This window comes from Glossina fuscipes, unplaced genomic scaffold (genome assembly GCF_014805625.2).
Source record: "Glossina fuscipes isolate IAEA_lab_2018 unplaced genomic scaffold, Yale_Gfus_2 0, whole genome shotgun sequence".
In the NCBI taxonomy this organism is placed as follows: Eukaryota; Metazoa; Arthropoda; class Insecta; order Diptera; family Glossinidae; genus Glossina; species Glossina fuscipes.
This window is the reverse complement of record NW_023998414.1, coordinates 25,767,755-25,794,731: the sequence shown is the minus strand read 5'-3', so window position 1 is coordinate 25,794,731 and position 26,977 is coordinate 25,767,755. Positions and strand designations below refer to the sequence as shown.

At 32.3% G+C, this 26,977-nt stretch overlaps 1 protein-coding gene across 1 annotated transcript; it reads right to left on the bottom strand.

Annotated features, from left to right (window-relative positions):
- Positions 1–1,040: 1,040 nt before the first annotated feature.
- On the bottom strand, positions 1,041–25,914 carry LOC119634173 (UNC93-like protein). Its single transcript, XM_038028187.1, has 7 exons — positions 25,832–25,914; positions 17,714–17,831; positions 4,867–5,001; positions 2,807–3,003; positions 2,528–2,736; positions 1,587–2,449; positions 1,041–1,522 (listed from the first exon to the last, which is right to left on the bottom strand). Exons 2-7 carry the CDS (start codon positions 17,759–17,761, stop codon positions 1,346–1,348), a joined length of 1,629 nt encoding a protein of 542 aa, XP_037884115.1. The 5' UTR covers positions 17,762–17,831; positions 25,832–25,914; the 3' UTR covers positions 1,041–1,345.
- Between the last annotated feature and the right edge of the window lie 1,063 nt (positions 25,915–26,977).

Sequence of the window (26,977 nt, the reverse complement as noted above, 5' to 3'; positions counted from 1 at the left end):
TTTCATTTTTGCATATAAATAGTAGAGCTTTTCGTAGAGTAAATGTGGAAAATTTCCAGCCCTCTATCTTTTCGAATTTCTGTATAATGAACAAGGGCCAGCAAATATTTGTTTAGAAGAACGGGGTTGCGTTTAGTTTACGCTTCACTATGGAGATTGTGTTCTAACCAATTTGACCCATACCAATCTGCGGGCAAACGCTTCAAGTGTTTCTATTAAATATGATGTGAATATCTTCATTTTTGGAATCATGAGAGCGTCAATAACACACAATACATAGACGGACAGACATGACTTAATCAAATTCACAATTTCCTGCTGATCAAAAAAAAAAAATATATATATATATATATATATATATTTTACAGCGTTTTTGAAGCTTGCTCCTGGGCGTTGCAAGCATTACGACAAAATGAGTATGCCTCCCTCGCATGCTTCAGTGATGGGGTGGGCTATAAAAATCATTTAAAAGCGAATTTTTATGATTTATTTATTTATATTAATTTTTTGTTTTTTTTTATTTATTTATTTATTTATTTTTTTTGTTTTTTTTTTTCATAATTTCGATCACAATAAATTTCATTTATATAATTAAAATGAACTACTTAAATAACTAAGTACATATAGTACATATATATATATATATATATATATATATGTATATATGAATATGTATATTAATTTAGAGAAGTACGTAAGTTTAAAGTTAAATGAAACAAAGCTTATCGAGGAGCAAAGCTAAGTAGTAAAAACAGTAAATAAGGTGGAAATAAGAAAGAGAAAAAAATTATTATTATTTATTTTTTGTTTTTGTAATATATAAAATGTTTCCTCAAAGGAGTTGCGAAAGCAGTGCTTAAAACTTAGCATAATACTGAGCAAAATATTTTAGTGATGAAGAGCTTTTTTCGTTTTTCTTTTATTTTTAATTTTTATTGTTATTATCAATAAACATTTTCATTCTTTAGTGAAAAAGATTTGCAAGAGAAAAAAAAAAAAAAAAAAAAAAAAAAAAAAGTAATAATTTACTATTCTCACTACCGTATGCTGAGAATTTCATTCGGTATTGTTGTTATTTTGCTTGTAATAATCATAAAAATAAAAGTATTTTTTCCTAAACTTTGTACTTAACATATAAGTACTTAACATATAAGTATAATGTAAGTGAAAGTATATAATTTGTGTGTGTTTGTGTGTTTGTGTGTGTGTGTGTGTGTGTGTATGTGTAAACTTTAAAGCTCGTGAAATGATTTACAAGCTAAAATGAAGGAAAAGCTTTAAACAGCTTTTCCGTTAAACAATTTAATTTCTATATATATATATATATATATACATATATATTTATTTAGAAATGAGTTACTATAATATCCTCTTCGAGATCATCAAGTTCATCGTCGGTTTCCTCAACCGATACCGGCAAGCCATTAATATTGCTATCTATTCCAGTTTTATTAGCTTCGGCTTCCTTCTCTTTCTCTTTCTTATCAAATTCATCCTTTTCTTGTCTCTTAACCTTACGTTGCTAAAAAATGTGAAAAATGAAATTTAATAATTATGATAATAATAATGAATGCATTTTTAAATACCTTTCGTCTATAAAGTATTTCGACAATAACATAACCCACGCAACCTAAAGTCAACACAGCCAGCAATATGTATAATTTCATCCGCGCGCATAGCGTAGTTGCATATGCGTAAGCAATTACAAAACCTGCCGATTCCCAGAGGCGGTAATTTGAAAAGGCGGCCTCTTTGTTACGTCTAAAGAGTAACCCATATAAGCCATTGATTTGCGTTTGCCATACGGCATCTCCTACACCCCATAGGCCGGACATAGCGTAAAATATTATGGGATTATCGGGACTGGGACGCCAAAATAACTCTACACTAATTAAAGTAAAATGTACCACAGCACCCAATACAATAATTGGAGTTCGTCCAATATACTTCATCACTGAACCGAATAGTATTGAGCAGACAGCATTAACGACACCAAAGCATATCATCACAAAACCAATTTGATGTATACCCAAAGCACAGGATACATACGCTTGAGTAAAGTCGGCACCTATAAAAGCTTGTTCCATGCCAATGAACACCGTAATCGGTATAAGTAACTGTTGGTTCGGCTTTTTCATTTGACGAAATGTGGCCGAAAGTAGCTGCATGCCAGATAATTCCTGAGCTGACTGAGAGCCTTTACGTTTCTCACCGTAACGTTTAAGAGGATCCAAGAAAATGGCTATTATCGCTACTGCGGCAAGTATACATGATAAATATATCATAGAGATCTCAAAGATTTCATGCTCCGGTGGGCGTTCCAAATTGCTATGGCCATTAACGCGATGGACACAGAAATTGGCACCACAAAATTGAAGATCTTCAGCTGTGATAGTGTTGTTAACACTACTGCTACTACTGCCGCCACCATGTGCCCCACTAGAGAGCACTGCAATGCGATACCAAAAATAGAAAAATATATCGCTTTAGCGCCTTAATATCGCAAATGTATTATTATTTCACTTACCAAGACTTGAGATTAAGTTTCCCCATAATTCCGCTGTTTGCCAGGCCAAAAAGAAGAAGCCAAAGAATCTTACAATTATCGCATCTACCGCTTGTTCAGTTATTTTGGCATAAACCTGACCCACCTGAGTTAAATAGGTGGCTTTCGAAGCCCACATAGGAGCCGCACCTAAACCGACTAGAATACCAGCTGGTACCAGAGTATAAAATCTATTAATAAGAAGAAGAATGATAAGAATTAATTAATGAAAATTTTTGCTCACTCTCTACAACGACATACCGTGGGAATAACTGGAACGCTATATAAGGAGCGTAGCATAACATACTAAACACCAAAGTCCATTTTACGGTCAATTTGCGTATAATTAATGTAGGCAGAAATATGCAAGAGACCACCAGAGCTGCATAAATGGCGCTCAGCGAAACTGTGCCAAGGCCATCGGTAGCATTAATCGACGATTGCAAATTAGCGGTACCCTGAAATAAGGAGGAGAGCAAGATTGAAATATCAAAGCAATTCCAAAGTCAGATAAATAAAATGTAAATGTTCGAAATCGGCGCAAAGAGAAGAAGAATATTAACGAACGATGTTTTAGTCGAGTCTGTGGAACGTCAAAAAAACTTAGCTACAATAAATTTCGATTGTATCCGTTGAGGAGTTAGTGAAAACATCCGAATCCGAATCCAAATCCGATCAGTTGTCATTGTGGAAAGTGAAAGATCGGCTCAACGGATCATTCGGACGCTTTCGAAAATTATGCGGCGGATAAAGGGGATGAATGTACGCCTCTCTAGCTTGCGATCCTTGTCCGCTTAAAATCGTAAGTACTTCCTTAACATAGCCTTCCAAAAAAAAAGCAAGGCCATCTTTGCTTTGCGCGTATAGACCTCTTCGATGACTATCTTTTAATATCGAAAGAGATTTAATGGGCGACACTCACTCTTTTCCCCATTGCACTTAAATGGTGCTGGCTTTGAAACCAAGAAAAAGAAAAATTTTTTTTTTTTAACTATAAAATGTTGCCAAAAATATTGTTTACCTAATTTGTCTTTTTCGCGTTGGAATGAGAAGAAATCATAAAATAGTGGCAGAGAGTCTAGCACTTCAGTTTTTCAGTTCTCAACAAAACCTCTAAGTAATCAGTTTGTAGTGAAAGTATGCAAACTACCATAATACAAAATAATTGCTGTTTTGCTTAGCTCTTCCTTCTTTCTCGCTGAGGACTTAAAAAGAAAAAAAAAAAAAACCATTGAACATTACAAGTTTTTCGATCCTGCAAAACTATTATTGGACTATGTTTGGGTTTCTTGAAAGAAGCAAGTCAATCGACGCAAGTTATGTAGAATCGGAGAGGTGCACTTTTTTTTTGCATTCCTAAGCATTTGCAGATAACCTGCTTGGCTGCCACTTACCCACAAGTGATGCCAGGATAAAGGGCTAAACATTAATCGATCGGGGTGGCAACAAGGAAAAGGCATACTAACGGTTCGAAATTGGCAAATGGCAAAGCCAGGGTTGGATATCGGTGCCCGAGTTTTCAATGGGATATAGTGCATATCCCAAGCAGAAGATATCGTAAATGGACGAATGATAACATCTAGGTTTGTCTTGAAGTTCTTTGAAGCACTGGATGAGCTAGGCAGGCGCAACGATGTGCACCTAATATGAGTGTCTTGCCATTGGGGTGTTGAGGGTAACGAAGGACTTGTCTAAACCGTGTAGCCGACAGGGGAGCCCGAGAGATTCCGATAGGTTCTGAACTTTTGTCTGTTGGCATACCTAAGCCCTATTAAGAGGCTGACTTCGCAATGGGCACGGAAAATTCGGATTACCATTGGAAGATGTTTGCAGGACAATGGCAAGCAAAAACATTCATAAAATCTTCTGTTATGCAACATAGACTACGGGAAGTAAGGAGAAGTGATCTACATATAATTGCGGGCTTATAATTCCGGCTTATAATTCCTTCAGGTATCACCTGCAAAAATGTGGATATGCATTCATAGCAATTCATTCAGATTTTGCCAAGACGTCCAATCATATTCCATGTGAAGGTGCGGCCATCTGCAGAATCAGAGAGCATTTCATAACGCAGGACATGGTATGCTGCGCCGATCCAAAGAAGTGGGGCGGGATTCATAAGAGTCTTCAAACTGGTGGCCTAGAGGGAACGGCGAATACAATCGATCTTCTAGGTCACGATATGGATTGTCCACGCAATCAATAATACATACGTCCGTACATAGTAGACTTACTCTCTACAATAATTCGTGCAGGGCATAATGATAAAGCAAGTTTATATATATATATATATATATATATATTACATAAGCACTTACCTGAAAGGCTGTAAATTGAACCATAAAAGCAAAAGATATTATGGTGATGTTCTTTAAGATGCGCCATTTCTCTCCCGGATTGAGTATAACTTTCTCTCTAAGCGATGCTGTGTCCGGTTCAAAGCCAACTTTTGGCTATAAAAGAAACGCAATAGACAATAGCGATAATTAAATAAGCAAAGATAAATAAATAAATAAAAAATTAAAATAAAAATAAAAATTTTATATAAAAATCTCTCCTCACATAACAAAAATCTACATAAATCAGATGAGATTTATATGATAAATGTTTTGTTTTATATTAAAGCGAAAAACTAAGAAAACTTTATAATAGAAACTTATTTCATGTATAAGAAATTATGTAATAAAACAACCCGGTGTACTTAACAATGTGTTAACAAATTTTTTCTTTTTATTTCTAACTTGAACTTTTTGAGTTTAAAAAAAAAAAAAAAAAAGGAAAAAGAAAACGCCTTACAAAATAATACGCAAATAACAACGAACAACGTGTATGCACACAATAGCAAGAGAGAGATAACGTGTAACTGGAAAAGAAGTAAAAAAATAGTAACAGATAACAAGCAGCTTATAGCTAACAGTCCATAGCCAACGGTTCGTAGCTAAAGTGAATGAAATTTTCAAATTCTCATTTTAAAAAGCGAAGGGAGCAACGCTTTATTTTATTTATATTTGAAGCGAATTTTGGATACCCATTAATGACTTTCTAATCCACTTTTATTTATTCATTTATTTATTTATTTTATTTTTTATTTTTATTTTTTTTTGCTTTCTGCTTATGATGAGACGATTTCAAGCAAGGATTTTCGATTCATATGATGACAGAAATCGCAAATTAAACCCAAAAATATTAAATAGTTCCGATGAAATCAAATCAAATTTTTTCCGATAGCTAGACAGATATATATATATATATATATGTATGTGTTTATATATATTGTTGTGTAGATCAGGATTATGTTTATTTCGTAACAAAAAATTTTCAAAGTGACATATATATAAGTAAGACGCGGAAGATTGAAGTCAGCATAAAAGACAAGAGCTGCCGAAGCAAGTAAAGAAATATGTACAGTGTATGGAGCAGAGCGAATTTGCCAAACTTGCTTACTTGCGAAATTTCGTTCTGGAAATTTTCAATGGAAACTTTATCGATCTCTGGTAGGTTGGCTAAATACCATTGATGGGGACCAACTAACGGTTGATCGACATATAAGAGACATTCATGAGATTGCAGAAAAACTTAATTCATTCAAAAGATGCATAAATGAAAAAAAAAAAAAAAAAAAACTATTTTGTTTCATGGTGAAAAATTCGCAAAAAAATTTCCGGACTACCTAATATGTTGCGATTTTTTTAACACAAGCGAGTGAAGCTTTTTGGTGTTTTTTTGTTTGGTTTTGTTTTATCGACTTTCAGATTCAGACCAACGAACAACAGACTAATAATTGGACAGTGATCAAGGGTTTATCTCATTTTCATTTTCATTTTCATTCTTTTTTTTTTTTTTTTATGTTTCAAATTATTCAAATTCATCATCCATTTGTCGAAGAGTTCATGTCTCAAAAATGTTTCCCAATTTCTCGAATTTCCAAGATTGTAATTGGTAGACGCATCGTTATATATATATATATATATATATATATATATATACGCTTCATATGCGAACGGTAAACGTGTACGTGAAAAGAGGTAAAAGCACATCAAGGTCTATCGATAATATCGATAGTACTTTTCGGCAGAGATTTATGTCTCTGACGCTTCTTTCGAATGTTAGGAACGGAATTTCAAAACCTTTTGCACCGTTAAAGTTTGATGATAGGCGGAAAGAAAGGAACTATTGCGTCTAATCATAAGTAAGTACCGATGCAGCGAGATAGAATCTATTGTTCGTATTCACCCAGTATAAGTCACCGAAACAAAGGAGTTTCGCATGAGGATTCGGTTAGTCTTCTGTCAACTGCAGTTTTACGCAGTGAATCTTACAATCAATTGTTTTCCTTAACCTCTGTAATGGAGGGTCAAACAGTGCATATGCGACATGTAATGCTTTGCAATAGCGCTAAGGTGACATCTTAAAAACTATGCAGCGTATACGGTGAAGAGTTGATAACTGATCAGGCAATTAGAAGGTGATTTGTAAAATTCCGTTATGAAGATACGACCTTAAGAGGCGGGACGTCCTTCCGAGCAAAATCAACAAGAGACGTAGAAAACAAGATGAACGAAAACAATATAAAAAACGATAGTTACTTATGACTCGACCTAATATGAGTATATATTTTAGACTTTAAATTAAATTAAATTTCTTGATAATCGGGTCTCTTTCTATTCATTTCAACGAATAATAGTGCACATGTTAGGACATAGAACGCGCACATATTAAGAGATAAAATTTGTAAATGATTTTTTGAGGATTGTTAATATTATTATTTATTGTTGCGTTACAAGAGACCATCATCATCAGTCTATTGTAAATTTTTGGCATTATAATCAATTATGCAATTCGCGTTATATGCACAATTGCATGCATAGATAAACAACTGTATGGCATATATTTAAACATCTATCATCTAATCTTTGCATAAAAATTTCCTTCTACACTAAATGAATAGTTTAAAAGAAAAAAAAATTCAAAAGAATATATACATAAGACACACACACACACACACACACACATATATATATATATATATATATATATATTTATGCAATATGTTGGAAAATTTCTCTCTAATGTCACATCAGATTGCATCGTATTGACGTTCATTTAAAAAGTGACAGACATATCAATCTACAATTTTCCGACAGATCGCTTACTATATAGTTAGGTATTAGGTGCACTTATTTCGATCATTTTTCTCTTCACTTGAAAAAGGTATTTATTGAGAAAAATCGATAATGAATATACATATGTATATTAATGAAAATATTCTCATAATTTTCTAAAATTTTTCCCAATCTTTCCCGCAACTTGGGAACGATCCAATCATCGACACATTTTCGCAACTTCTTCAGCGCTGGAGCGATACGATAATCAGAAATCAAAATTCTTCTCAGTCTTTGTATCTGCTTTCAACTCTTCACAGATTAATCATTTTCCTCATATATATATTTATATAACGTTGTATCCTTTGCCATATCCTGCAAGATATGTAAGCCCAAGAAAAAAATTGTTGTGTGAACGGTGAACGAGGTGCTTAATTGAATGCGATGGCATGTAAACGGCGGCCAACACTTATCAGCCAGTCGCTATGTTCGCTTTAATCGAATACAATCTACCACTACAACTAGCGTATAAAGGCTGAACTTCCGAATTTCCAATGAAGCTTTCATAAATATTTCACTTTTGCAACTTACATGACTTGAGCTACATGTTAATTTTAGAGAATCTCTTTCTACCACTGTATTATCGTCATGATATTCACACAATTCATAATTGCGGACATTGCTGACTAATTCGATTTAATGTTACCTGTAATAAGCTCAGTACTTTTGTACTGTGGACAAGATTGTTTTGTGTAACCAGTTCCACATTTACTCTACAAAATTTAAATCAAGAAGATTTATGCCTCTTCGGGGCCTTACAAAAGCCGACAGCTGTGGATCGGCACTTTGGAGGTACATGACTGCTGATCTTGAGTTGAGTAAAAATCTCTAATCAGAAATACTAAAGATGATATCAATGATCTTTTCGTTTCCTATAGCAATAGTTATGATAAGTAAGAAAATCGCAGGCGACTAAGGTCAAATCTTGTGTACACATTACTGTTCATTTCATTTTCGATGCCCATTTTCAATACGGAACGGCGTACAAGAATTTCCAATGTTTCTATCGAATTTGAAATTTATATCTAGAATTTTATGGCCAGGAGAGCGTCAGCAATACTAGACCACACAGACGAACAGGCATGACCAGAGAGATTCAATTCAGAATTTCACGGTTTATCTGAAGTTTCTGTTTGGCTGTGACAAACATTATGAAAGAATCCCCCAGTGGTTGCTACAAAAACTGTTTTGAACAATTTCCATATATTTTGGACTGCACTCCAAAATAATAATAATAATAATAATAATGAAAGCAACGTTTATTCTCTCGCTATTTGGATGCTTCACTTGCCAAATCGATTAACGCCATAAAACAAAAAGTTGAGAAATATGTTAAAATATTGTAAATAAATTATTTATTATTCAGTGGTCAAAACGATTTTGTCATTTAGTGGTGTTAGTACTTATTATTAGAGAAATTCGTTTTGCATATATATTGCGAGGAGCCAATGAAGTGCTTTGATATTAAAATTGAATAAAATTCCAAAAATGGACTTAATCGATTTGGCAAGTGAAGCAAGCAATTTATCAAAATAAATCTCTTTCGTTTAAAAATTGCAAGCAACCACTATAACGATTTACCAAGCACACACACGAACAAACGTATGTAGTAAGGTACATAAATTGCATTTATCATTGCATTAAATTTTAGGTTAAGAAAATACTGTTATCTGTCCTTATCTTAAACAACGATGTTCTTGATGGGCATCATTTCTAAATTGATATCAAAAATTGAAAGATTAAGTCCTGCAGCTTACAGATTCCGTATCGACGTTAAATCGCAATTTTACAATTCTACACGTTGTAAGCAAAAAGCAAAAAGAACAAGTAAAAAAAATTATAGTCGGTGGTGATCGAATCGATTTTATCTATCCACTGCCGTTGTAATGAAAAAGTTAAAAAAAATGAAAGAACTAAATTTTCATTCTCTATAATGTGGACTGGGCCGAGAGTGATTTATTTTTATTTTCAATATAAAAGCTTTTTTCGTATAGATGTGTGGGCGTTGTAGGCATGTCCCTTGAAAAGTCTTAGTCACTTGCAAATTCCTTTGAAAATTTCTACGGGTTAATGATGATGATACATAAATATTAGATAGTTAGGCAGACGGACGGATGGACCGACAAACAGACAAAAATTCTTATATGCATTTCAAATTCAAAACTGCTTAAGAATTTTTATATACTTTATGGGGTTTTTGGGTTACCGCGCAGAAGCGCGGTATAAAAAAAGAACCTGAAACTTCCTTCTGGTCGTTGTAAACGTTTTGACAAAATAAATAGACCGGCACACTCTTGAGTGATGAGGGGTACAAAAATAAAAAAAATTATTTCAAAAATTTCGAGTGTATTTCACAAAATTTATGTATCTCTTTTATACAGAAAATCTTCTTAAAAAATTAAATCCATTCAGAAATATATGATGAGCTGATGCCATCAATCCGTTCAGTTTTTATAAATATAAAGCATGATTCAGCTATCTTTCGTAATCAATAATGTTCAGAACAATCGTATTAATCGGCAACGGTATGTTGATTTTTACACCACCACCTGATGGTGCCTGGCGTGAATAAAGCCCCTCTCCCAATTTCTGGGACTTTGTGCAAGCTTAAATCCCGCAGCTTGTAGATTCAATGCGATTCAATCGCATTCGGTTCAATACGATCGTTCTATAAACTAATGGTATAGTAATAATTTTTTACCAGAATTATTTAAATTAATTATTTATTAACAGTGAATAGCGGCTAGTCTTGGGATTTCCTAAAGATTTATAAATAAATTTAATACAATAACAAATATATATTTAAAAAATTTCTTAAATTTTCCGCTGACCTACATAAACTTTATCACGATGGGGTATAACTTAAGAAATATAAATTTAAAATTATATTAAACTACCTGTTTCGTCTGTAAATCATACGAATCGGAAAAAGTAAGTCAATGGAATTTAATAACCAAAAAATAAAAAAAATTTAAAAAAAATATAAATAAAAAAAAAAAAGAGTGGTTGTCAATAAAATTTGTAAAAATATTTAAATACCCACAAACACACATTCTCTTGTAAGCAGATACAGCAGCAAGTTTATGGACACACAAGATACAAGATACAGGTGCTCAAGAGTATGGATAGCTTAGAAAGACAGACAACTCTATGGCTTGCTATATAGCTATCATGCATACGTACACATGCATAAATACGAAACTTAAAAAAAAAAATAAAAAAATAAAAATTAAGAAACACACACACACACACACACACACACACACAAGTAAGGAAACCAATAACCACTTTAAACCAGTAAAAACTCGATACAAAATCTGATTAACTAACTATCGGTAAGAGAGTATAGAGTGTACAGAGACAATGTCTCGCTGGCTTATGACGACAGTGAAACCATAGCATATGTGTACATTAATAGGTTAATTAATGAAATTTTCAAAATTCTATTTATCTATCTAACTGTCTGTCTGTCTACCTATCTGTCTATCTATTTGTCTACCGTAATATCAGCAAAAGGTATTCAAAAATTTTATTCTGATTGCGTTTGCGAGAAAGAGTAAAAGAGTAAAGACTGAGATGAAAAAGAAAATGAAGAAAAAGAAAGAGAAGTATAAGAGGTAGAAGAAATTATTTAAGACATTTGCTATTTATGGTTGCAGGGTATCTGAAGAAGAATATTAATGATATTATGGGAGTTATGAATGCGGCTAACCCGTGAATATGTGAATAATATTTTAGTTTTTGTATGCTCGTTAAGCCTTTGCTTTCTTTATTTTCTTTTTGTCTCCGCATCTCGGCATGTGTTGTTGTTAAGCGACATTTATAATGAAAATGTATGAGATTTATTTTTAGATTTGGCTCGTGTAAGAGATACTTGCCTTCAGAGTTCGCTTTTTATTATAAAATCTTACATATATATGGTTATTGAATATGTTTGGGTGTGCAAATTTTCATTCGTTTAAATTGCTGCAAACGTTGTGTGTGTGTGTGCGTGTGTGTGTATGTGTGCATTACGTTAATTTTATGGCATCTACTGTAAAGGCCTTTTGGCGTATTTTATGTTTATTTCTTACAATTTTTTATTACACGCTCAACGTGTACCTTTACAATCGTATATTAGGCAGGGCATGTTTTCGCAACTTTTCTTATTTTTCTGCACAATTTACTGATGCTCTGAACAAGGGACATTTATAAATTGGGTTTGATAGCATTAAAGAAAAAAAAACACAAAAACAAAAAAAAATAATAATAAATAAATAAATAAAAAAAGTAAGAATGCCTTACTTTTCTTAAGACGAATCTTAGGGACACCATCGCCTTACATTTTGGCAGATAATGATGATCGTATTTTATAAAATTTCTTCTACGAAATTTTCATTTCTCTTTTATTGATTGTCACAATTTAATCTCATTTAAGTTAGGGAAGGGGAGGGGGGGGGGGGGGGGGAGCGCCGTTGAAAATTTAAAGTCTTTTTAATTTTTTTTTTTTTAAATAAACTTTCAATAAATGGGAATCATTTAAGAGCGTAACCGCCTTTGTAGACAGGCTCAGATTATTTTTGACATTCGATTTCGAGGTCATTAAGTCACTCTTAACTTATCGATGTCTTTCCATGCAAATTTGCTTCGTGAGGTTAAGAAACTGCTTACTGCAATACTTACAACTGCAGCACAGATGGATGGACAAATATTTGTAAGCGAATTTGGACCTACTTTTTAAAATAAATTCGATCCATTTTTAAAGTGTTAGCAGCAACAAATTTTAAAACGAAAAAGTGTGCGTAAGCTTAACGCAATAGCGTTCTTTCCAACCGACAAGCTGCCAAGAATGGGTTAGCTTTGTCAAAAGGCGTATGGTAATCATTCATACGATATATATATTTGAGCGTTACAACTGTCATAACAATGCAAGTGTATTGAAATTCTCTACGGATGTTTAAAACCATTATGTAATCGTAATTTTTTTATGGTTGTCATGAGCGGCTTTAATTTCAAGTTGCAGCAAGTTAACTTTGCTGCCCAGGTTCAAAATAAATTTTAGTTCTCTGACACTTTTACATTAAGGGTAAAATTCCTTGACTCATATATCTAATTAATATATTCGATGTTAATATTAATATATATGTATATACATATAAGCTTCAGAGGCCCCATACACTATACATATATATATATATATATATATATATCACGATCAGCATTAAATTTCGAAACGATATGAGCATTGTCCGTTTGTCCGTTTGTCCGTCTGTGCAACGTCTGTTCTAAACATTCTTCTGGCCGCAAAGATGAGGCCATCAACTTCAAATATGGCAGAAACACTCAAAGTTCTTGTACGCAAGTTGGTATTGAGTATAGGCTAAATTGTTTCAAGGACACGCTTACAATACTGCATAAACTGAGAACACCTTTGTTTTTCAAAAAGAAGGAAAACTTGGCGTTTTGCTCATTACTCACAAATTACAGCGGATAAGTGCACAAAAATGGAAAACGTTGACCACGCCTACCCAATATCATAGTGTATCAATTTTTTTTCAATACCTTTATAGGGCGCAGAAACCATTATGTATTAATGTATTAATGTATTAATTCTTGGCCATTTTCAAATTCGATATGAATCTAGGCATTTTTTTCTGCGCTTCTGTCCATCTGTCCGTTTGCCCAAGTGTGTAATATCAACGGTAAACATTCTCTGTTTCGCAAAAATCAAGATATCGCCTACAAATTTGCAAAAGAATTTGAAAATAACATAAATCGGTCATAGGATAAACCTACAACGCCCACACGCTTATGCAACCGAAACTGAAAAAATCTTTGATTTCTGTGCTTTTCGGTTTATTACTCATTAACTACAGCACATAGCCCGCAATAGCTTCCACTTTTATGGTGAAAATGGAAAATATCAGCCACACCCACCCAATATTATGGAAGATGTAAATTTATTTGTTAATATTTCTTTAATCTTTTATACGATAACGGTGCTTGATGTAAACGATTCGATGACAACAGATTATAATTATCTTACCTCTTTAAAGACGGAGAGCGACAGTAACAAGACTTAGATAAATTTTTATTTTTTTTTTTTAATTTTTTAATTTGAAAATAACTCTTCTTCTTGTTTCACTATAAAAACTTAATAAGACTTTGTTGAAGTTCAATGGTCCAATGGGCACATCGGGATAAGCCAGGTTTTCGATCTCTGGTACAATGAAATCATAAAATTGTACTATTTTGCTAAGCATAAGCGATCTTTTTGTAGTTTGTATAGTTCAGCTTTCGAAAGCTTTACAAAATCTTGTAAAAAATGAGAAACATTTGTTTTTCCAAGAAAACATATTGCATATATATATATATATATATATCATTAGTATTAAGATTTTCTCCTGCAAGTTAGAAGAGATGCTCAACATTCCAAGGTGAGTGCATTTATTACTTTTAAATGAAAATTTGGACATCGAAGACAGCTATTAGCCAAATGGATATCGCAATGCAATCAATGCATTATGCATTTTCTAAAGAACTTATTGAGCGACTATTGAACTATTGAAATGATTGCTGGAACTAAATTGAATTTCGAGACAACTTGAGAGAAATTGTGCTATGAAAAGGTATCGAAATGTTAAAAATATATTTAGATTAAGTTGAAAAGTTGAAAGTGGCAAAGAAAAGTAATGATTTTAATTATATTCCCCGAAATTATCGATCTATTATATATATATATATATATATATATATATATTATATGAATAAAGAGTTAAGTTAGTGTAACGATTAAGATTTCTATAAATTATTTAATGTCATCATATTCGAATGCGATGCGTAAATTTTGTTAATATATAAATGTAATAGGTATCTATATATGCGAATGATATGAATTAGCCATAAATGTCTTCGTCTTCTATTTTGCATTTTAAAAATTTTATTATTATAGTTGTTTATTAATCATAGATTTGCATAAATACTTATATTGCAATAATTAAGAAAAATATACGTTAATATTACATATAAATAGACACGATGTCTGCTTCCTTTCTCTTAAGGAAATCAATAGTGTTTTAATGTGCTTCCTCTTATAAATGAAATTAAATAAAAACTAAATATAGGTAAACTGTTTTTTTTTTTTTTTTTTTTTTTTTCTTTCTTTCTTGTCTTTGTATTTTGTTTTCACATACAGATAGAGATTTTAAACAAAGATATCGAATGAAAATAAATTATAAAATATAAAATAATGATTTGTATATATATATATATATATATATATATATATATATTAGAGAAGTATAGACAGACTGAAGGTCATATCATTATACAGAACATTTATTTATTATAATTGTTATTATTACGATTTGCAAGAGAATCTAGTACATCAAGTTTCATATGAGTATAAATATATATGTATATATATACATTCTACATATAACACATATGATAAATTCAAAACTATTGATTCATATATTACCGGAGAATTAGTCTTTTGTCTTTGTATGAATAATTTTCTCATATTAAGCTTCTTATCTTGCGGTAGAATGAGTCGACAAAGTACAATGTAACGGTCATCGCAACAAGCATTGCAATAGGCATAAGCTTTATGCGAAGTCAAAATTTTTTTGCAAAAATTGTCATAAATCGAACTGAAAGGATTGAGAGTCCGGGAAACCGAGAGGCCGAAGTACAATTTATAGGACTGAAAGCATCGGCAATATATCCAGACTCCAGGCGATAAGTGATTACATTGCTTATGCTTACGGCTCGGGTTCGATCTATTTAGAACTTGGATCGTAGCTTTCAAGTGCTATTAATTAACTTACAATTAGATCATAATTATCGAGACAAAGACTATCGTCCTTTCGCTTTCTTCATTGAATCTTAACTTATGACTTTATCTATCTATCCTTGTAATTGCATTTTCTCAAAAATAAAAAAAAAATAAAAAAAAGGATGAAATTTTGCAATCGCTCTGTTAATTCACCACTACTTTTATACAGAGAGGGCGTTCGTTACATTTTCAATGATATTAACGCAATAAGATGCTTTATGATGCTTTTTGAGATATTTTTGCCGTTTTCGACTTGGATAGATGAGTTGGGGGGGACTCGAAATTTAAAATTTTTCTACAATGATTCGTCACATTGACTACTAATTCCCAAGTCTTCTCTTTTTCTCTTATAGATTGCAATTAGTCTTTGCTGTTCCCTTGCAAGCAAATCGTTCGTTTAAACTTTACCTATCGTCATCTTGCTGTAGCTAATATGAATAGTGTAAAGTGTATTGCCCAGATGCATAATATGCCGGTGTAAGTGATGTTGTGTGAATTGTGTAAACAATAATTATCATGCTAAACGTTAATGGAAGTACATTGACTTTTCAAATAATAAAGAAAAAAATCTTAGGGAGAATTTTGAATATTTTATATTTGAATATCGTCAATCAACCAAATACTGCTGCAAGATATGCCCGAAACGGTTTTGAATTATTTTTGATCCAAGTTTGTTTTCGGTTTTCAAATACATTGTCGGCAGTTTTGGACGTAGACATCTGATATGAAAAGATCGAATTTCTAAAAGTGCTCAGGAGTTTCGATTATCCTATCAAACTTGTGTGCTTGTGATGAAGATACAGGAATCAAGGAAATTGCAATTTTCGTATTCCTGCTTCATCAGAGACAGAGTCTGCGAATAGTAAAGTCAAGTGGAAGACACTTATTCAGCATATTTTATGAGGATTTTCATTTCTATGCTTTAAATATTTCATCAATCAGTGACCTTCACAAGATTGCAACACGCAGAGACCGAGAGAGAGAGAGAGAGAGAGAGAGAGAGAGAGAGAGAGAGAGAGAGAGAAAGAAAGAAAGAGGAGGGCTAGAGAGGGAGACAAAACGCAATTAAGCCAATTGTGCCATGACTATCGTGATGTATATGCAATTTTTTGAATTATGAAATGAACATTATATTTATGCAAGTCGGCTTTTTAATACCCTACATTACTTTACTTGGCAAAATTCATTGCTCAATATCACAATAAAATACCAAAATGTGTATGTTACGTGGCTCCTTGTAAAGGCATGACTTTTCTGGTAGTCAATTTCATTTTCTTGTTACTCTTCATTGTCTTACGTCAGAAATGACTTAAAAATTAAAATTTATTTCTATACAAAAACCTCCTTTCAATGGGACCGCTTGCAAGCGGTAGGCTTCAAAGCACAGACTTACATGGTCCAAGTTTACTACAATTCGTTTCTGTGTCAAATTACAATGATAGACCAATGTTTACCGCAATAGACCCGTTTCACGTTAGAACCATTATGTGCATTGCAAATATACTTAAATGATCCGAATTTTGGTGTAATCGATGTCTATGCAAAATTACTATCATGGCCTAATCTTCATCATAAAATATTAGAAATGAAACATTTTCGACATATTAAGGCTTACTTTACATTGGAAAGCTTATATATATAAAAAAAGGGAATTTGAACATTGGCCCACCCAGTGTAAATGCTCTGCATCAATGTAATATATCCCGATGCTGTCACTTACCGATTTTTATAAAAAAAGTTTAAAATTTTCAGGTTTTTTTTTTTTTTCAAAATAAAGCGTTACATGGGAAGTGATCGTAGAACGATTCAATCCGAATAGTGATGTATAGGGTTCGTCCTTGAGCCAAAACATACCAGTTTAAGAAAATTTTTCAAAATATTTCAAAATATGCGACCTATGGATTAAACAACACAAGAATATGGACAGATAGGAAAGACAGAAAAAAAAAAATGATTTTGAATCCATCGGTATAACAAGAGTTGGATCTATCGCACATCATTACATGCATTTGCACAATGTGTACCATGTGGAACCTTTACAAGTGACATACAAGCATAAAGATGTGAAAATCAATATTACTTAAGCCGTATAATCATATTGATACCAACTATACAGTTCTGAGTAATTGATATTGATTTAATCAATGATATTTCGAGTTGAAATATTAGGATAGAATGCGCTCTTACCTTAACAGGTTCATCATTTTCGAAACCGCTGTTTGTAAAGCCAGTCATGATGCGTCTCTATTATGTTTGCCTGTATCCGCGAGCGTTGCAAGAGATTTTCGAATATTTCTATTCAATTCTAAAAAGGGGAAAGAGAAAAAAGAACAAAAATCAATATGATTACGATTAATTAAGAATAATTATATATTTATTATAAAATAATTAATAATTACGATAGTAATTAAGAAAATTTCATATATTATTATTATTAATACAATTTTACATAATAATTATTATAAAAAAAAAATGTAAAATTGATTAAAATTCCTTTGTTTTAAAACTGAAGCCAACCAAAAAATCCATTAAACTTGAATGCTAAAGATGGTAACAATTGTTTTTAATTTGGTTGATTGCCCGAAAAAATGCAATATTTATTATTTATTATCTGTAAATGCGATTCAGCGAAGATTTCATTCAGTGACTATTTTTTCATGCATTTATCATTTGCCTTAATTGATCAAAAGTCCTACAATAAGACCATAAGCCTTACCTTGGAACAAGTAAGATTTGGATACAATTACGGTCTTGCGGTCCGGTGTCTATTGGTCAACGATGTCTATTGGTGAAAATAATTTGAAGATGTGCAAAGTGTCTTTGTCTTTTCACCAGCGAAAATGGTCAATGTGGTCCATCTCTACACAAAGTATAAGAGGTGCTTGCATGTATTTTGATCAGCGATATCTCACGATGAAATTGATAAAGTAATACGAAATATCAATGAACACAACAGTTAATGGCGATGATTTTGACCTCTCTCTCTCTCTCTCTCTCTCTGTATTTTCTATTTAGTATTAATGCTTTGTTTAGTGTATATGGACGGTAATCATGGAACACTCAAAATTACATTTTCGACATTCATTGCTTTTGTAGCTTGATTTGAAGGAAAGCCGGGAAAGACCCAAAAGAAGGAAAACGGCTACCATAGGAATTGTGAGGGAAAATATCATTTCGAACATCTTTTCAATATCGCGATAACCCATGGGTTAGTCGAGCGGAATTGCTATAAAGTTTTGCTGAGCGTATGGTAGGATCAGCAAGGCGTAGTGTAATACGAGCCGCCAGAACCGAAACAACCTATAACTGCAGATGTCTACCGATATCAATTGAACAAACTGAACGATGTATTGCTGCATAAAAGACCAGCAATAGCAGTTAAGAGATGGAAAGTCATCCTCACGCACACATTGCAAGAGTGATTAAGAATACACTGTTGCATTGTCGCACGAATGGGAAGTTCCGCCGCATACAGCGTACTCATCAGGCATAGCGCGTTCATTTGTTCAAATCGATGCAGTATGGCGTGGCTGGCACGCAGCTGCGCAAAGCTGTAGAAGAGCGGAAATGGGTCGATGATTGGATCGCTGCCAAACCATTATCGTTTTTTCGACACGGTATCGCCACGGTATTGCCCGAAAGATAGGAAAGAGTTGCAGAAATTGATTGCAGATATATTCACTAATAAAAAATGAAGCAATTTCTCTCAATAAATGCCGTTTTCAAGGGAAAAGTAGACCACAATACATGTAAGCACTTAATGATTAAAGTCATCATCAGTAACGGATTTAAGGTAATTCGTTCTCTTCTTCGTCCTCATTGCTTTATTAAATAATTACTTTCATTTCTTGACTAATTTAAGTTTTTCGGATAATGTCGTTCACGGCGAACTTCTTTTCGTGTTCTTACAAAATATCTTATTTTATTTTAAAGTGTTATCCTTAATGCATGCCCCTTTCCAGTCTGGCCGGGTGCTTGATTCCCCGCTTTACCATCAATAATTAATACGATTAAAGCGGCCAGGTCAAGTAAAGTCTACGAAGCATCATCTACCATCACGACAATGCTCGAGTCCACATATTCTTAACATTAGACTGCCGGAGCGAGTTAATTTGACTTAATTTTTTTTTTTTTAAATCATATATGTATACAAATACTAATTCCTTTCCTTTGCCCACTTCAGAGTCCAAGAAATCCATATGTGTTATGCAGACGAATAAATAAAGTATGGGGACGAAATTAATTGAAAACAATCAAACTTATTACAGACTTGAGGCAGACATAACGGCCGATGAGCAAGTGGTCGCAACTAAAGCCAGACTAGACCCATTTGATGAATACATGTCGAATAAGTCAGACAAATTCGGGATCAAAACGATTGAATTCTCAAGTTCGAATATAATGCAAAAGAAATAGAAAGTCAGGCCGAGGTCAGGTCTCTGCTAGATGTAATGAAAAAATCTACAGTTAATATATTTTAAAAACGTAATGCATGCACGTAAAGGCAAGGCTTTGCATAAAATATTTAATATTTTGTAAAAATCTTTAGTTGAGGTGTTTGAGTTAAATTGACCGATTGCGGGTAAAGCAGGTATTATGTGCAGCCAACATCCAGCAATCTGGTGTTAATGATTTAAGAAAAAGTTGCGAAAACTTGTTTGGGAGCTTTTGATACATCCATCAGTTCGATTGGACTTTTTCGCCTCGAAACGAATGCTGTTGAAAATGATTTAGAGTCGACTCCATAGACTGCCTTGTATTGAAAAATTGTGTGTAGATGAAAGTAGGTGTGTGGGGTGGGGGGCCGTGTTTCTACTTGCCTTTATTACAACTCATATATTCTTTTCTTTTTCTTTTTTTTTTTTTTTTTTTGTTTAATTTATATTGTTAACGTGTTTTTTTTTTTTTATTTTTTTTTATTTTTTGCTTTTTGTTATCAGTCACAATGCACGTATAGTATAATAGTAACAATAATTTTTATAAACCTGAGGGCTGTCAACCGTAATGCCGTTGACATGTTCATATATATGTACGCATATATATACATATCATACAATGCTGCACATTTTATAATGTCACAGTTATAATAGTTCAAGTTCATGATTGCTGTGCATATCAGGTACTAGTGATTATTAATGTTATTATTATTATTATTATTAGTATTCACTAATGAAAGGGAAAAACATCATCATCATAAAAGAAAAGAAGAAAGCAAAATATTGTTATTGACAGATCAAAAAGTAAGACCAATATTGGAATTTAAATTGCACGGATGAATATATCGGAAATATTTTATTTGTAAATAAATACCCGTGACAATGAACTTATATCGAGAACATTATATGTTTCAATTTTTTTTTTTTATGCGAAATCGAGTCAAATATTTATGATCGATTAGAATTTCTCAGTACAAATTTCTTAACGAGTTCCGGTATCAATAAATAATATTTATTATTAATCAGTTCTGGGCACTCACAGATATAATTATCCATAAGCTAGATGAATAAATAAAATGAAGTCGAATTCAAATATTAAAATATAGGATTATATTGATTCTGTTTCACAGAAATCAGATCTAAAACAGAACTGCCATCCAAGTCAGCATGTATGTCTGCCGTTTTACAGTACAAAAATTAGAGATTTATAAAGCACATATTTCATGCAGTTACTCTCTCTTTCTCTCTCTCTCTCTCGGAAGAAAGGACACTTTATACTGTCTACGAATGACTACAAATGACATAATAAATCTGTTATAACTCTCAAGAGTGGATGTAAAAGCTTTTTGGGCAGTTGATATAAGCTATTAATCTTAATAAATCGAGCAAAATAGATAGCTCACTTAGTTTACTGGCATAGCTGAACTAATCTGCTGAATATCATGGGCTAATAATTATGGACAAATATATTCTTACAATAAGAAATCTAAGTATTATTTTGAAAGTTTGTTTTCTATAATAAAAAAAAAAAAAAAAATTGGGAAAATTATATTCGGTCATGACCAAATTTTTTATATCAATCAAGTGTTGTAGGCCTGCTCTTTGAACCGTTTGGCTCATTTTTAAATTCTTTTGCAAAATTTGTAGACAATGTCTCCATTTAGCAAAAGAATGTTTACCATTGACACACAATTGGGCAGACAGACAGGCGGACGGGCGAAGAGCGGAAAACGTGCGCCAATTCATGCCCAATTTGAAAGTGGCCTTGAAGTTTACTTCTGCGCGATATAAAGGTTGATTGAAAAAAAAAAACAAAAAAACATTTTGTAGTCAATTTTTCCCCTTTTTGTACAGCATCGCCCATAGAATATAATTTCAAATATAGTTTTTGAGTAACGCGTAAAAATGCAAATTTTCATCCATCTTGACAACAGAGTTGTTCACTGTTTATGTGGTACTATAGGCGTGTCCTTCGGCCGATTTGTCCCATTTCCGTACAAGAACTTCCAATGTTTCTACTAAATCTATAGTCGATAGCTTCATTTGTACGACATTACACAATCGGAGCAACGGGCAGACAGACATGCTTAAATCAATTCAGACTTTGACACTGATCAAGTATATTTATATATTTGTTTTTTTTTTTTTTTTTGAGTCTCTGAAGCTTTCTTCTCATCTTTCGATGATAGGTATAAAAATCATATTTAAATTGTGTATTACACGTGTGGTAAATTTGTGTTAAAAAATTCAATATAAATATTTCAAATTACATAAAGTTAATTATTTAAGTTGATTTATTGCTATTTTTAGAAAACAAAAAAAAAAAGTGATTTTCCATATTGAAATTTGGAAACTAATTGTAGTTTTGTTTTCCGATCTTAATTCATCGTAGATTTTAACAACCATCAATACATGCATAGATTTTTGATTAAACTCATCAATTAAAATTGCGATGCAATCTATAGACTTGAAATTTCTACTTAATGGTCATAGATTAAATTTGAAAATGAACCTAATTGATCCAAATAGTTAAAGAAATTGTGAGAAAATGTATTAAACTGCATTAGATATCGTTCGAAACTCTTTTTACGAATATATACAAACTTTCGATGAGCTATCGATAATTTGTTAATAAACAAACAGTTTTCACCTGTGCATGTGCTTGCTTTAGGCGGTGGGTAGTCGAGATTCGCTTGAAAGAGGAAAAAATTTTATTAAATTTTTTTTCGGTTTTTTTTTTTGCTTTTTTCAAAATTATTTACTTTTTTTATCTGCAAATAAAATAACACCTTTTACTTGTTGTTATTTATTGTTATCAAGCATTTATCTCAATTTTTAAATTACTCAACTATTGTAATTTAAAGTAGAAAAGTCTCATACATAGAATTTGATAAGTTTAGCACACTCTCACCCACTTATATACATACATACATACAAATATACTTATATACATGTGTACATATATACATACATATATACATACATACATATATACAATGACAACATAAATTAATTATAATAATTATAGAATACGTTGTGTACCTTTAATGGGAACTTTTCTTTTCTTTTTTTTTTTTTTTTCCAACTATTTAAAAAGCAAAAACAGTTTAATAAGAATCTTGAGCACTCAACATCACTTGCTTCTTAAATACCGAACCAAATCATTTGCTGAACATAATCTATGAAAATAAATCGATAACATTTGCGTTCCTAATTGAAAAGAAAAACGTCATTGCACACATAGACAGACAGATATTACCAAAAGAACTTAAATTCATATCCTGGTTCTTTAATCGAGATATGTATGGACGTATGGACATATGCATAAAATTTTATTTCATTTCATTTGCTTGTTTTACGATTAATAGGGAGGATGCTAATGTTGCTATTTTTCAATATAATATAAAAATCGGAATTTCGTTTATACAACGCTGGTATTACTTCTTGATCCCTTTCAAATTCAGCCAACCCATGACGCTAAACGAAGACGACGTTCAAAGGTGATAATTATACCGGGAAATTATCCTAAAAACTATTCTTAACAATTGAAAAGTGAAAGAGCAAAGAATAGCTGACAACGTGAAGATATCACTAAGCAGGGATTAGCGGCATAAAAATTTGAACATAAGAAATATGTTTCTCGAAAGAGATGTTGCTATTACTCTCAATAGAACAAAAATGATGAGGTGTAGCTGATATCAAAATTTTACATTTCCTTAACGAGTATGTAGGATATTTTCGATTCCTTCACCTTAGGCATTTTGCAAACTCGCATTTTTCAACTTTTTCTCTTCGGCTTCTTTTCTCGTTAGTCATATTTGAATTTCGTTTACTGATGATGGCAACCAAAATGTTGTGCCACGATCGATATACCTTCAGTGAAATAAATCAGTTTTGCATATACGTATATATGTACATATATATACGCAAAATAAAGTCCTGATCAGCTAGATGCCCTTTCGATACAATCGCCAATAGTCCGTTCGTTTGCCAATTTTCAATTCCAAAAGTTGGACACGAACTGCTGAATTATTGAAATATTAAACGACATTACAGAAAATATTGTTGGCAAACGAACCATAAATATATATAGCCTGTCGATGATCGTAACAATGCATTGTGAAGAGTGCGGATTCGCAACCTGGTCACATTGTATATTATATTTCCGTTATTTATAACTTAGATTATATATGCTCGCCTGTATTGAGAACTCCATAGCACGTGCGATTTGAATCGGCGATCGTAGCCGCGAGTTGTTAGCCGCGATCTTCTCCTCAGAGAAGAGAATCGTGAAAAATTATACCAAAAGATCTCGACTAACAATTCAACAAGTCGTGGGTTCAAGTCTCAAGTACGATAGAGTTTTCAATAAAGCCGATAGTCTAAGACGCTAGTGTTTTAGAACTTTACTCCTGGAATTTATTTCGCGGAGAAAAACAAATCGTATTGCTACACTAACAAGGCTTACGTCATTTTTTTCAACCTTTTTTTTAAACTTAAGAAGAATTTCTTGAAGTCAACTTGGATACCGTATGGTCCAATGGTTAGAATATCTTGTATGCAACCGGCCGGGCCGAGTTCGATCCCTGGCACGTTGGGAATAATAAATTGATGCGAATGTTATACACTGCTCGTTTCGTACGGAGCAAGGGGTTTGAATACATAATATATTTATTATCTTCTGAGCTACGCTTCCATTCTATTAGGCATGACGGTTTCTTTTGCGACTATCCAATTTGGACCTAATGCAATATTTTGCATAAAAAATGTCGTTGGACCGTACATTGGGCAAAGTAAAATTGTGCTAAAACATAGGCGGAGACTTATTCTTCGCACACCTAACATTTACGATCTTCGGTGAATGCTGTTACAAACGGTACGATAAAATTAATATGCGCTCATCTCGCTTGCAGTAAGCCCTTATATATAGAAATAAGCGTTAGTTAAATGTATAATTACTATTTATTTATTTTTTTTGTTTTCTTAAATATTAACACATGATTATCATTATATTTTTTTTAAAATATAGATTTTTCATTTTACATAGTAAGCATTTTTTTTTTTTTTTTTTTTTTTTTTTTTTTTGTTTTCTTTTAGAATTGCGCAATCAGAACTTGTGGAAAGTTTTTAAGATAAAAATTATTAAATAATCTTTTTTCGAGTATTAAAAAAACTTGTATTGGAAAATTACATTTAATTATTGGAGAGTAGCGTGAACGTTAATCGTTTTAAAGGAATCATTAGTGAAATGTGTAATATGCATATAAATATGTATATATACATATATATATTACTATGTATGCATTTTTAAAGAGTATTGGATTTTGCCTATTGGCGCAGCAATAGGGCAATTGGTCAACATTTTAAGGTTATGTCTCATCTTTATACCGATTACAGTTTTGCTTTGCTTTGCATAGCCAGCCGTGTTTAAGGACGTTTAATTCAGGAAAAGGATCGAATTAATGAAAACAAGATCAGATGAGTCTCGCCCTTATCGCAACACCTTCAGTGTTAGTCAACTTAACGATGAAAATAAAAAATAGTTTTTAAATTCAGGCCCGCATTAGACATTCGTTTGCAATTTACTACCGGCATCCGATTGTAATCACAAGTTCTCCATATATTAGGAATATAAATGAAGAGCTTTAAAAAAAAAAAAAAAGAAAACAATACGGCAGAGACAAGAAGAGGTGAGCAAAACTTGTTCAAAATTCATCTTAAAATGTAGTTTTTCTTCAAGTCTTCGATTAAATATTCAAGAGCTAAAGTTAAACTTTTATTGTGTTGTTTGCTTTTTTTAATAAGTTCATGAAATTGAACATTTTGCTGATTTTAATTTGGATTTTGGTTTTGATTGAGTTCACATTACCTATAACATGCACACATCATTCACTCACTGTATGGTTAATAAACTTAATTTTGTTTTTTTGAAGTGAGTTTTGATTTCGTTTTTATTTATTTTTTTTTTTAATTTAATGTCATTTATTATGAAAAAGCACCGCAACTCTCACTTCAGGCCAATTCAGCACGCCGATGGTTAAACGCGTACTGCCAAAAAAATTGCGACAAAATGTGAATTTTAAATATTTATGAATCAATAATACCTCAAGCAAATCATATCATAATGCGAAATACTTGTAGACTAAGGCAATAAAAAAAAAAAAAAAAAAAAAAAAAAAAAAAAAAAAAAAAAAAAAAAACATTGTTTTTCTGTTAATGAAATAGAATGCGACTCAGTAATCAGATTAAATGCCTTCAATTTCCTATAAAATCTTTAACGAAAGAATTTGCAAAAGGAACAGCAGACGATGAGTCTATTTGACGCCTTAGCATTAACTCGATTGGAAAATTTCGTTTCGTTTTCATTTCAAACTTAATATAATATTCGAGATAACAGTAAAGCCGGTAGCCGGTTGTAAAAATTCTATTACATTCGAATTAACAACGATACTTAAGAGATTAGTAAAGAGTGATATATAATAAATAGTCTTTTTGTTTTTGCCTTTTTTTTTTTTCTTTAAACTAGTGTGACTAGTGCGATATAGTGGAAGTGAAAAAATTGGAAATACGTTAAAATTGCAAGCGGAAATCTTTGACATTGCAAAGATTGTGCGAAATTTTAAACGAAATATCTGTCACTACTCGTTCGTTCGCAGCGTAAGAAGCACACTATGTATTCATATTTAAGGGCTCCCTTTTGAATGAATATTTATCTCATAGTCCTATCATTACAAGCATAGCATGCCACGTAATGATACTGCATAACTATATATATATGTATATAGCATAATATGAACTAAGACGGTTATCGTAGTAAGCTTTGCCTAAAAAATATCCCTTTCCCGAATGAAATAAATCATAACAAACTTTAAGGATAAAATGTAAAAATGTGTCTCCTTGACACAACACGTCTAAACACTGATCTAGTAAATGTACTTTTCATTGTTCAAATTTGTTAAGCGATCCTTCAGGTCAGATCAAATTTAATAAACAAAATCTCTCCATAACTAACTAA